Source organism: Eimeria necatrix, genomic scaffold (assembly GCF_000499385.1).
Source record: "Eimeria necatrix Houghton genomic scaffold, Enh_scaff174, whole genome shotgun sequence".
Classification (NCBI taxonomy): domain Eukaryota; phylum Apicomplexa; class Conoidasida; order Eucoccidiorida; family Eimeriidae; genus Eimeria; species Eimeria necatrix.
The window spans coordinates 12,170-25,000 of NW_013652415.1; the positions used below are offsets into that span (position 1 = coordinate 12,170).

Below are 12,831 nucleotides of genomic sequence, written 5' to 3' on the forward strand. Positions count from 1 at the left end.
AACCCTAGAAGCGAAGAGGCGAAAACAAATAGACAGGGGCTACGGAGTGAAAAAGGACTAGTTCAACAAGCAACGCTAAGACCCTAAACCCTAAACCCTAAACCCTAAACCCTAAACCCTAGAAGGAAAAGGGGGGAAAATGAAAGGCGAAAAGTACTGGAAAAGGAAAAGTTAAACAAAGAAGAAACAACAGTCAAGCCCTCGCCAGCCTCAGCCCCGGAAAATGAAATAATAAATAAATAAATAAATAAATAAATAAATAAATAAATAAATAAATAAATAAATGAGAAAGAAAGAAATGAAACAAAAGGACAAAAGCAACAAAAAAAACAAAAATGAAATGTTCAAATAAAGAGGCTTCAGACAAAAGGGCAGCAGCAAACAAATCAACAAGTAGATGCATGCATCAATCGACAACAAATCAATTAATTAAGAATTAATTGACTTACAATTATTTGATTAATTCAATTTAATTAAATAATTAATTAAATAATTAATTAATTAAATTTAATTATTTAATTAAGTTGAAAAGCGAGGAGGAGAAAAAGGATATTCTGCTGTGAGCCATTTCACGGGGTGGAACTCGTGGGCAAAATTCGACTCTTCAACAGTCACCAAACGCCAGCCGGGTCTGCAAAAAAGGGGAAAAAAAAGAGAAAAAAAAGAAAAAAAAGTGGAAATAAATCACAAGACGAAGAGCAGCAACAAAAGGACATAAAAGGGAGAAAAAACAAAAGAAAAAGAGCGAAAAAGCGCAAAAAAATGAAAAAAAAATTACAATTTTCGAATTCCGAAAATGACCGCGGTGTCTGTACAGCTCGCGGGTGTACCGGCGTTTTCCTGTTTCAGATTTTGATTTTAAAAATGTACAAATAAGCATTTAAATAAATATTTATATTTATTTATAATAAATATTAATAAATATTAATAAATGCAAAACTAAAATGCAAGTAAAGACCTTCCGTCGTTCGTTGCGAAGCCGCAAGAACTGGTCACTATTTGGGGTGTATCTCCATCTCGCAGCAAAGAGTCGTAGTGCAAGTGGCCATGAAAAGAAGCAGCAACCTGCAAAACAAATTCAAAACAAAAGTTTTATTATTTTTTATTATTTCATCTTTTCATTTAATGCTTTCTCCACTTCATTAAATGCTCCATTTAACTCTCCACAGCACTCCATTTTCATCTTTTTGCTGAGGGCTCCAAAAGAAGGAACTAACTGCTGCTGCTGCTGCTGCTGCTGCTACTGCTGCTGCTACTGCTGCTGCTGCTGCTGCTGCTGCTGCTGCTACTGCTGCTGCTACTGCTGGATCTGCTGCTGCTAGTGCGTGCATTGTCTCGGCCTTGTTTTTTTGTTTTGAGACTTAAAAGAATATTTAAAAGAACATTTAAATAATATAAGAATATTTAAAAGAACATTTAAATAATATTTAAAGAATAAGAATATTTAAAAGAACATTTAAATAATATTTAAAGAACACTTAAAAAACTCACTTTGTACTTTTTCATCAAAGGCTGAAATCTTTCTCTCCACCTTTTGGGCAGTTGGAAGAGCGACACTGGGTTTTGCTGTACGTACACCCCAACAGCCCCTCTCCGCAATTGTTTGAAACTGCAGTTCTTTTGCATTTTTATTTTAATTTAATTACATTTAAATCTAATTTATAATTAGTTTCTCCCATTTGTTTGAACTACACAAACAGATGCAAACAAAATGCTGAGTGGCAGCAGCAAGCAGCAGCAAGAGGGGTTCATTAACAAACACAAAAACAAGAAGCAAAGAAAGATGCTGAATGTTGAATTTGAATTAACTGGGATAAATAAAATAAATAAATAAATAAATAAATAAATAAATAATTAAAAGGGAGTAGTGAACAAGGAAATTGAGACAAAAGAGCACAAAGAGACGAACAGGAGAAACAAAAAAAGCGAAAAAAAGGTTTAAATTGACAAGAGAGCGGCTCCATTAAATAAATAAACAAAAGGAAACATTTTAAAAGACAAATAAACAAAAAAGAATCAAAAAAGGAGAAAAAAGAAAACGAAAAAGAAGCTGAAGCAGCAAATAGCAATGGCCTACAACTCGCATTTGCCGGACTTCCACTGTGTTTGTCTTGTCATCTGCCTCCCCCCAATTGTCCCAATAAAACTGGTGATGTTGGAGAAGAAACTGCTGCTTAGCGCCTTCAAAAAGATCAAAAAATTAAAATAAAATAAATAAACGAAAATTCGGACTTGCTGCGTTTTCGCGGCGCCGCTGGGGTGTACGTACACCCCAGCGTGCAGAAACCCCTCAAAAAGCAAAACGCAAAACAGCGCCAATTGCGGAAATTAAATTGAAAAATAAATAATAATTAATTAATTAATTAGTTATTAATTAATTAATTAATTATTAATTAATTAATTAATTAATTATTAATCAATTAATTAATTCTTAATTAATTTATCATTTATTATTCATTTTCCTGCACTGGTGGCTGTTCTGTGTTCAAGTTTGCAAATGCAAAACTTTTTTTACCTTTTTCCACTCCGTCTTTTAATTCATTTTCAATCCACTCAAACTGTTCCTGTCAAAACGCAAAAAGAAACTTTAAAAACATTTATTTGAAATCAAATAAATCAACATGAGCTGCACAAAACTAACAAAAGCTTCGCATGCACGTCACAAAGGTGTCCGGCTAGCTAGCTAGCTAGCTAGCTAGCCAGCTAGCTAGCTAGCCAGCTAGCTAGGTAGCTAGCTAGTTAAGTAGCTAGCTAGCTAGCTAGCTAGGTAGCTAGCTAGGTAGCTAGTTAAGTAACTAGCTAGCTAGCTAGCTGGCTAGCTGGCTACTGAGTTAACTAGCGAACTAGCTAGCTAGCCGTGTCATCTAACTAACTCCTGAGACAGACATTCGAATCATTAGCTAGCTGGCTCGCTGGCAGGCGGTGCACATAACCAGACTGCCGCACAGCCAGCTAGCTAGCCAGCTAGCTAGCCAGCTAGCTAGCCAGCTAGCTAGCCAGCCAGCCAGCTAGCAAGCTAGCTAGCCACCTAGCTAGCTTGCTAGCTAAATAGCTAGACAGCTAGATAGCTAGCCACATATGTACACAGACGGCCAGATCGGTAGCCAGGGTCCAAGCTAGCTGCGTATTCAGCTAGCTAGCTAGCTAGCTAGCTAGCTAGCTAGCTAGCTAGCTAGCCATTGCTTGCCTCTGCGAGTTCCTTGGCATTTGTGTCGTCGTAAAGAACAGAAGAATTGGCAGCAACGAATTTGACGCCTCCAAACCAAAAGCTGAAGTGATCTTTTCCTTCAAAACAAAAAACAGAAAAGCAAAAAAAGAAAACTCAAAAACAAAAAATTCCATTTAAAATCCATTTAAAGTGCCAGACTTCGGCAGGAAAACACGAGCCCTCGCTGACCAGCTAGCTAGCTAGCTAGCCAGCTAGCTAGCTAGCTAACTAGCTAGCTAGCTAGCTAGCCAGCGAGCTAGCTGGCGAGCTAGTTAGCTAGCGAGCTAGCCGGCAACTTGGCTAGCTGGCTAGCTGGCTAGCTAGCTAGCTGTTTGTTTGTCTCTGCCATTTTATTTATTTAAATGTTTTAATCCATTAAAACTTTTAAATATTTCAAAGTTTACCCCACAATTGCTCATAGTCGGCAATTGAAGCTGCTGTGGGGGCGTTGCCCACGTCGTGGTTTCCGGGGAGCACGAGCTGTACGTACACCCCAAACGAGCCACAAGTCCGGAAGAATTTTAATTTAATTTTAGTTTTAATTTTAAATCATTTTAAGTGGATTTTTCCAAAAAGAACTCGACTTTGCTCAATCATTTGAGTGGATACTTCTCAAAAAAAGAAACGCCCTTCACCTAGGGTTTGGGGTTTAGCGTTTTTTAGGGTTTGGGGCTTAGCGTTTTCTAGGGTTTAGGGTTTAGGGTTTTCTAGGGTTTAGGGTTCAGGGTTTTCTAGGGTTTAGAGTTTTCTAGGGTTTAGGGTTTAGGGTTTCCTAGGGTTTAGGGTTTAGGGTTTAGACGCACCACTGGCACATCTTTGCTGGGTTTGTCAATGACATCTTTCAAGTCCTTTGCTTGTTGGTCCTGCGCGCACGAGGTGTACGTACACCTGACTTTGCATGCAGCCCCTTTTCATTCAACTGTTCGATTGGCATTTATTTTCCACTTTCCACTTTTTCTGAATTAATCAGAAAATTCCCAAGTTGGAGCTTTGCACTTCAGAGAGGCTAAGCTAGAAGATAAAAGTCGCTCGAAAGGCTTTTCAATTGACCACTTGAAGATCTGCGCCAAACCCTAAACCCTAAACCCTAAACCCTAAACCCTAAACCCTAAACCCTAAACCCTAAACCCTAAACCCTGCAGCCCTGGCTTGCCCGGACGGCTCTGACTTCGTCCTGGAGGCTCTCGTGGCTGAGGGCCGGCACTGGCGCATGCACGAGATCTCCCAAGATGGCAATAAATGCGGGTTTGCTGCTGAGGGAAGCTGCAGCAAGAATGCACTCGGCAACTTGCTGCCGCTCCTCTTCCCAGGAGTTGTTGTTGCGGTAAAGACCAAACTGAAGTCCATTAAACAAAAAGAAATCCAAAAAACCGCAAAAGAAGTGACAGTCGGGAGGCGAAGCACGGGTCACCGGGAGAAGCGAAAGCTGAGGTGTACATACACCTCAACTCCGTGCTGGACGCGGCGCACGAAACACCCGTCGGAGGCTTCCGTTGCCGCATTTCAGTCAATTAAAAGAGGAAATTAAACGCAAATTGAGTTTGTTTTGTTTATTTTCTTTCTTTCATGCAAAACTGCCGACAATTACCTGCGGATCGGCGATGAGCGCGAAGGTGAACGGGCCGGACCACGTGAGTTGGTCTTCCGCCCCCGGGAGGGTGAGGGAAGTGCTTTGGACTTTGACGAGCATTTTAAATGAAGTCAAAAAGAAAAAGACTTTACAAAGAAACAAAACTATCTGAAAAGGGGCGGAAATGCCCCCGGGAGAGCTGACAGGCGTTGCAGAACAAGGGTGGCTGCTGCGGCGCGCGCAGCCTCAAATCGCGGCAAATTTCCCAGCTTTACTTATTTTTTAATTCTTTTTTCATTTTAAACAAATAAAACTCTTCAAGGGGGCCCCTAAGACCCCCAAAGGCCCGCCGACTGCCGCTTTTGGGGGCCCCACGAAGGCGGCGGCGTCTTCGTGTGTTCAGGATTCAGGTGTACAGACAGCTTCGCCTCCCTTCCCACACCCTCCTTCGCAAAACAGGACTTTTAAAAGTGCGTCAAATTAATTTATTTACTATTTTCAAGTTAATTTATTTACTCTTTGAGTGGGATATCGCCGAGAGCTGCGCCCACTGCGCCCCAAGGCACAGCCCACAGTGGCCAGCAAGTGAAAACGCAGCAAACTGCTACCCGCAGTGCTGCTGCTGCTGCTGCTGCTGCTGCTGCAGCTGCTGCAGCAGCAGCTTCTGAAGGGCAGTCGGAAAGCAGCTGCGATCTTGGCGTGTCTGGGGGTGGGGCTGCGGTGTACGTACACCTCACGCGGGTGCACGAGGGGAAGTCCAGAGTAGATACACACGAAGTGTTCGAGTAGAGAAAAAAAGAAGAAAAGTTTCACATTTTCTTTTGCTTCAAGTGTCTCTGGACTGCAGCAGAGCAGCAGCAGCAGCAGCAGCAGCAGCAGCAGCAGCAGCAGCAGCAAGGGGAGTTTAGCCAGGCCTCGAGACTTTGCTTCATTTCTGTTTGCGTCTTTTTGACTTTTTAATTTCATTTCTAATCCGAAAACAGAAAAACAGAAAACAGACTTATTTTCTCCTGAGGAGTGGACCACTGGTCACCATTAGTTTGCAAAAATTCATCTTTTTATTTTTATTTTTTTAAATTCTTTTTTGCTTCGAAGCAGCTCAAGTGACCAGTGGTCCAGCGCTGCGGTGTACGTACAGCTGGGCTTGCTGCGCTGCTTCCAAAATGCCAAAAAATATGCACAACAATAATAATGCACAAACGCTTCATCTCCTAGCAGCAGCAGCTGCTTCTGCTGCTGCTGTTGCTGCTGCTGCTGCTGTTGCTGCAGCTGCTGTTGCTGCTGCTGTTGCTGCTGTTGCTGCTGCTGCTGCTGTTGCTGCTGCTGCTGCTGCTGTGAGCGCAGCAGCGACGGTGCAGCTCTCTCTCATAAACTTTTTAATCTTTATTTGCCGGAGAGACTATTTCTGAAAATGCAAAAAAGTGTTTTTAATCTTTTTGAGAAAACTTTGAATAAACCCCTTGGCATTTTTTGCTTCTGTTGATTTAATTTTTCTTTTTTCTCATTTTCTCTTTTAACCTGGTACTCACATTGCCCTCATTTGTTTTCTTTTTTATTTTTTATTTTTTATTTCTTCCAACTTTGCTGCTGCTCATTTTCTTTTTTATTTTTTATTTCTTCCAACTTTGCTGCTGCTCATTTGCTCTTTGGCGAGCTGTCTGTACACCCGAGAACAGTCACGCAGCAAAAGCAGCAGCCACTTGTGGGGTCCAGGGGCTCCAGTTTGCTTTTTGTGCTGCTGTTGCTGCTGCTGTTGCTGCTGCTGTTGCTGCTGCTGCTGCTGTGGCCGACGCTGCCGCTGTTGCTTTGCCTGCTGCTGCTGCTGTGTCTGCTTTGCTGCTGCTGCTGCTGCTGCTGCTGCCTTGAATGCATATTTCGCGGGTGCAGCTGAGGCTGCTGTTGCTGCTGCTGCTGCTGCATTTGGCCGCACAGCTTTCGCTGCCATTTCCTTTGCGCAGAGCTACGCAGCAGTTGCTGCTGCTGCTGCTGCTGCTGCTGCTGCTGCGGCCCGTTACTGTTCTGCTGCTGGACAAAAGACAATAAAATTCGGAGATGTTGGCATTGGGTATCTCCGCTTTCCCTTGGGAGGATCGGGCTGCTCAAAAAAGCAAAAAAATAAAAGTGACAGCGTTGTGGGGTTGCAGTGTACGTACACCTGAAGGGCTAGCTAGGGCTAGCTAAGCATTCGCCTATTTGCGGCCTTAGCTTTCATGCTAGCTACCTAGCAAGCCAGCTAGCTAGCTAGCTAGCTAGCTAGCTAGCTAGCTAGCTAGCTAGCTAGCTAGCTGGCTAGTTGCTAGCCAGCTGGCTAGCCACGTGAGCGAGGGAAGGTCGAGTTTGCTGGCTAGCTAGTTGGGCAGTTAGCTAGCTACAAATCCTCACGCAGCTAGCTAGCTAGCTGGCTAAGGCTATTTGAACCCGCTAGCTAGCTGGGTAGCTAGCTAGCTAGCTAGCTAGCTAGCTAGCTAGCCACCAGCTCGCTAGCTGGCAAAACAGCCAGCTAGCTGGTCAGTGCTGCAGCGCCGTGCGTGCTGGAGCGCAGTGTCTGTACACCCGAAGCCGAGCGGCTTGAAGTGTCTGTTGATCTTTTTGGAAAGTTGAATTAGAAATAATTAATTTAAAAGAATTAAAAGAAGAATTTGAAATGATTGATTTAAAAGAATTAAAAGAATTGTGAAGTCCTACGGGAATGAACTGGGGCTGAAATATGTTGGAGGTCAAACTCTGCAGGTACTGCTGCCGGCTGTAGGTGAGCGCGGGGGCGGGCGGGGGGGGCCCCTGAGACCAGGGGTAGAGTCCTGCTGCTGCTGCTGCTGCTGCTGCTGCTGCTGCTGCTGCTGCTGGGCATGCAGAGGCGAGGCGGAGGCGGCTTCTCCGGCCCTGTGTGGGGCGCTGCAGTGTCTGTACACCTTGCGCGTCTGCGGGGTCGCCAGGGGCTTCAGCAGCAGCAGCAGCAGGTGCTGCAGCGCTAGCTGCTGCTGCTGCTGCTGCTGCTGCTGCTGCTGCTGCTTCCTGCTGCTGGTGCGCAGAGGGCTGCAGCACTTGGTACATTTCGTTCGACTGCAGGTGCTTCGGGACCTTCTGAGTTCTGCTGCAGTTCTTGCCGGGGGCGCAGCAAGGAATGTGCATGCAAGTGCTGCTGCAGGTGCCATCAATGATGCTTTTGACAGTGCCTGCTGCTGCTGCTGCTGCTGCTGCTGCTGCTGCACTGCGCCGCGCAGAGGCCGGCGGGGGCCCCACAGGAGCCATTAATTGCTTCCTTTCTAAAGAGAAAAAAAATGGCCTTGGCTCCATTGGTTTGAGGAGCGCAGCGCATGCAGAACGGGGTGTACGTACACCCCAGCGCCCCAGCTCGCAGCCACAAAAACAGAAACTTGCAAAAAAAGAAACTCAAGTGCAGCCCCGGCTGCCTTGTGTTTGTCTTGGATTTATTTCTCGATTTTACTTCTTTTCAATTAAATAAAGTTAATTTATTTCTCGATTTTGCTTCTTTTCAATTAAAGAAAGTTAATTGAAAAGAAGTAAAATCGAGAAATAAATCTGAAAACAAAAAAAGAAAGTCGCAAACTGCAGCTCCGCACACTGGCGACTACAGAAAGCTCTGTAAGGAAGCAACTAATGGAAGAATTAGTTCTTTCTTTTTAATCTTTTTTCTTTTTTTTATTTACTTTAAGGAAGCAACTAATGGAAGAATTAGTTCTTTCTTTTTAATCTTTTTTCTCTTTCTATTTACGAGCTTATTGCTGCACTTTGCTTCGCCCACAGTTGCCTGTTTCCAGCACTTGCAAACAGCCTTTGCAACTTACGCTGCTGTGTCTGCTCGTTTTTCGAAAAAGTTGAACACAAATGGTCTAAAAGGACATATTTCTTTTCTTTATTCAATACTTTCCCAATAATTGAGTCTTTAAGCCAGTGGCAAGCAGCAAACTTTGAGAGATCCTGCAGAAATGTCTGAGTTCCGGCGTGCTCCAGTGCTGCGGAAACAACTGAATGGGTCTTGAGGCCTCTGCTGTACAGACAAACGGGAAAAGAAGCTCTCGATTAACCAATTTAAACCTAATAAATGATTAAATTCAATTAAAGTTGCAAATTTACTTTTTAAACGGAAAAATCAAGGGAAGATTACGACCATTTCAGCAGCCGCTGCTGTTCGCGAGCTGCGCATGCGGTGCTGGCGTAGGCTTTTCCACTTCATTTACTGGAGTTTTAACTTCAAAAAAGTTCTAAAACACTTTTTTAATATGCTTTATGTTGATTTTTATCTTTTTTATTTGCAAATCTCCCGGAAAACTGCAAAAAATGCGCTTCAGAGCAACGGGCCCGCCAGCAGGTGACCTTCGGGTGTACACTGGGGAGGCTGGCCCGTGGGTAGAGTCAGTTTCTTTTGCTTCAAATTGACTGTGAATAATAAATTTTTGTCTTTTTTATTACAAAATAAATATAAATTATTATTATTAAGTGCTTTATTCCCCCATTTCTTTCCGCATATCGCCTAGCGATGGCAGCCGTGCAGGGCCAGATGCTGTTTTGAATACTTTGCCAGTCACACCGCGGCGTTATATGAAGCAAATAAGCTTGCATGCAAAAATTATAAAAGTATTTACAATTTAATTATAAAAGTATTTACAATTTAATTGGATTGAGAAACTGTTTTCATCGATTGTTCCGCGCAAACAGGGAGGGTCACCTCGCTGCTTTCTGTTGAACTCTTTTCGGAGCCATTCAATACTTGGCTCATTTCGCTCTTTTGCCGCTGCTTTCTGGATTTTTCTCTTTTTGCCGCATATTTCGAGTCTTTTTATATTTATTTGGTTTTTTATTTAAGTTGCATGCAGACAGGGTCACTCAGCAAAGTGCCAAACTCTTTGAACTTCAGCATTCAGCCTTTTTTTGGGTCTTCGCCTGAAACTATCTGCATAACTGGCACGTTTGTGCAGCCACAAACTCCCCAGCCGTTTCAGTGGCATTTATTCATGAGAAAACAAAAATAAAATGAAAAAGAAAAGCAATTAAATGCCAAGAAAGCGAAAGAAACAAGCTGATGGCTCTTTCACCAAAACTGCGAAAGCAAAGGAACAAATTCGTTCTTTAGCTGCTCAGAAAGCAGCTGCGAGTAATCAAATTAGAAAACGAATTCAAATTATTTGCAGACTTCTGCATGCACAAATGCAAAGTAGAAAACATTGAAAGCAATTAATTCTTAAATTCCAGATTAAAAACAAAAACAAAAAACAGACACTCCTGGCAATTTCAAATGTGCAGAAAGTTCAGAAATTGGCCAACTGGTGATCTCCCAAAAGAACCTCGACCAGTGAAAAATAATAGAGCAAAACGCGAAGCAGAAGAAGATGGAAATTTTACTGAAGTCATTTAAATGAAAAAGGAGAAATAAATAATTACATTAAGCGAATAAAGCTGTTCTTTAGAGGAGCCCCGACTCTTCATTTGCAAGACAGCTCCCAAATGAACTTTTTTTTCCGATTTTGAATTCAAGAAAATGCAAAAAACAAACTTGGGAAATCACAACTGCTGCATCCCATGCCTCTTTATTTATTATTTCAACTGCTAAGCAAATCAACAAAAGTACAAATAAACGTCTTTTGCGGAAACTCGGCGAAAACAAAAACAGAAACATCAACTTTTGTGACCTTTGCATGTTTAATTTCACCGTTTCTGGAAATAAATGTGAAAAAGTGAATAAAGAGATTCAAATATACTTCTTTTTAAGTTACCACGAAGAAACAAAGGCAAAAAATTCGCAAAGCTGCAGCAAGTAACTTTGTGCACAGCAACTCGTGAATCTGTTCAACAACTTGAACTGAAGCAAATAGTCATGTTTTTTTTTCCATTTTTGAACAAAAGGAAGAATTAAAATGCTATTTTACAATAAAATAAACAATTACTGCCTCATCAGCAATGCAGATTTAGCAGGAGAGTTGCAAACAGACAAAAAGATGAATAAAAGAATGAATCGGAAACTGGCAAAAACACGGAAACACCGAGCGGAGAGAGGAAAAGATGCATGCGTTTGAAGGATAAATCAAATCAAATCAAATCAATGAAAATAAAGGGAAAAAAAAGGAGAAAATAAAAGAAAAGAAGAAAAGCAACAAACTTGAATATAGGCTGAAATAGCCCGAAGAGGAAATGCCCGCACGCCCGCAGCAGCACGCGCCCAAGGAGCCAAATGTGCATGCAGCCAGACCGCCAGGAATAAAATAAATAAATTAAAAAGTATTATTATTAAAATGAAAGAGAAGGCGCGAAGAAAGATGCTGGATCCTTGAAGATCCTGCAGTGTTCATCTTTCATCTTTTGGGAAATGGCGTGCGAGCCAGAGGCAGCAGCTTCTTTGCCTTCTGCCTTCTGCTGCTTTCCTGGCGAGTTTATTTGTGCGTCTTTTTCTTGAATTAAATTCAATGTGCAAATGTGCTGCATTAGATGAAGTTCAGCTTTCAGTTTGCTGCTCGTGCTTCTGCTCTTGCTGCTGCTGTTTGTGCTCAGCTTCGGCTCTTCTCTTGGCTTTATTTCGATCTACTTTGCAAACTAAAACAACTAATTAATGCACATCGGAGTCCGCGGCCCCGTTTGCTGCTGCTGCTGCAGCAGCGGCTGCTGCTGGGCAGAGAGCAGCGCAGCAGCGCCGCCCCGCTGCAGCGCCCGCTGCTGCTGCTGCAGCACATCGGGAACAAATGCAGAAAGTGAAAGAGAAAAGGAAAAGAAAAACCAACTACACACTCCGGAGTGGAAAAAGAGGAAAAGAGAAGTGCAGCAAAAGCCCTGCTGGCTGAAAGAGACATGTACATGTACCCCCAGGGACAGCAACTCCTCCTCTTCGGGGCTCCGGGTAATCTTTTTGTTCTTTTGAAGACAAAAACCCTAAATAATAAATCTATTTATTAATTTGGAGGACTTGGAAAGAAGTAGAAAGCGCGGAGGGCGTCGCGGGCGCCAGACACGCGTGGCAGAAGCAGCAGCAGCTCGACTATGCCGCTGTTGCTGCTGCTGCTGCTGCTAGCAGCAGCAACAGCAGCAGCAGCGGCTGCTGCAGCTGCTGCTGTTACTAGTCGGTTGCGAGGGGCAGCGGGGTCTTGGAAGTGCTTTTGTTTCCGCGTTTTTGACGAGAAGTAGAAATAAACGCAAGAAATAGTAATCATTTTGTAATTTTACCTGCCTATACACCTGAGTCCGGCGCCGAACGGCTCCTCTGCTGCTGCTCCTTCCGTGGCCGCAGGGCTCTGTGGGCATCTTTGCATGGATTGCCTTTTGCTGCTGGAGAGAAGCAAAATTCATTTCTTTTCTTTTCTACTTTTCGCATCTACTCAACAGAGCCAACCCGGCGCTGTGCCCCTTACAGACACCCGCCTCCTTGCAGCAGCAGCTGCTGCTGCTGCTGCTGCTGCTGCTGCAGCATTTCATGCATCTTCTTCTGGCCCTCTATCTGCCCCTTTAGCCACACTGCTCCTCGCACTGCCCATTTTTGCGCTACATCTGTAGTTGCATACTCAGTTGGCGCCGCCGGGCTGCTGCTGCTGCTGCTGCTGCTGCTGCTGCTGGAGGCCCCTGCTGCTGCTGGAGGCCCCTGTTGCTGCCGTGGGTTGCAGCGCGAGCGGGCACAGCTTTCTGCTGCGCGGAGAGAGCAGCAGCAAGTGTCTCAGCCGCATGGCTGGACTTCCAGACTGAGGCCTGCGTAGCTTTCCTGTGCAGCAGCAGCAGCAGCTGCAGCAGCTGCAGCGGCTGCGGCAGCAGCAGAGCCACAAACTGCGGCGGACTGCAGCAGCAGACCTGCCCCAGACGCGCGCGAGCGCAGCGAGCAGCAGAAGGAGCAGCAGCAGCAGCAGCAGCAGCAAAACAAGCACTGCAGCAGAGAGAGCAGCAATATGTACCAACCCAGGCCGGCAGCGGGAGTGGGGCGCCCGCGCCCCGCTGCGAGCAGCAGCAGCAGCAGCAGCAGCAGCAGCAGCGCGATTTCAGCTGCTGCGCCCCACAGAAGAAGCTTTGCTGCACCCACTGGGGCACTGGCCAGGGGGCCCCCCGGGGCCGGCAGCACAGC

The 12,831-nt window shown here is 44.4% G+C and overlaps 3 protein-coding genes across 3 annotated transcripts in view; 1 reads left to right on the forward strand and 2 right to left on the reverse strand.

The window, feature by feature from the left end:
- Positions 1–3,172: 3,172 nt before the first annotated feature.
- On the reverse strand, positions 3,173–4,898 carry ENH_00021500 (serine/threonine protein phosphatase, putative; the record flags this gene model as incomplete). Its single annotated transcript, XM_013579513.1, has 5 exons — positions 3,173–3,285; positions 3,613–3,688; positions 4,012–4,071; positions 4,368–4,544; positions 4,797–4,898. The coding sequence occupies 5 exons, from the start codon at positions 4,896–4,898 to the stop codon at positions 3,173–3,175; spliced, it is 528 nt and encodes a 175-aa protein (XP_013434967.1).
- A 1,556-nt stretch (positions 4,899–6,454) lies between these two features.
- ENH_00021510 (hypothetical protein, conserved) lies at positions 6,455–8,072 on the reverse strand (the record flags this gene model as incomplete). Its single annotated transcript, XM_013579514.1, has 2 exons — positions 6,455–6,873; positions 7,502–8,072. The coding sequence occupies 2 exons, from the start codon at positions 8,070–8,072 to the stop codon at positions 6,455–6,457; spliced, it is 990 nt and encodes a 329-aa protein (XP_013434968.1).
- A 4,586-nt stretch (positions 8,073–12,658) lies between these two features.
- ENH_00021520 (grb10 interacting GYF protein, putative) overlaps positions 12,659–12,831 on the forward strand; it is a gene marked incomplete at both ends in the record, with an annotated part of 10,667 nt that continues 10,494 nt past the window's right edge. Inside the window, one exon of the mRNA XM_013579515.1 lies at positions 12,659–12,831. This exon is cut by the window's right edge and continues 1,183 nt beyond it. Coding sequence (XP_013434969.1) covers positions 12,659–12,831 — 173 coding nt within the window.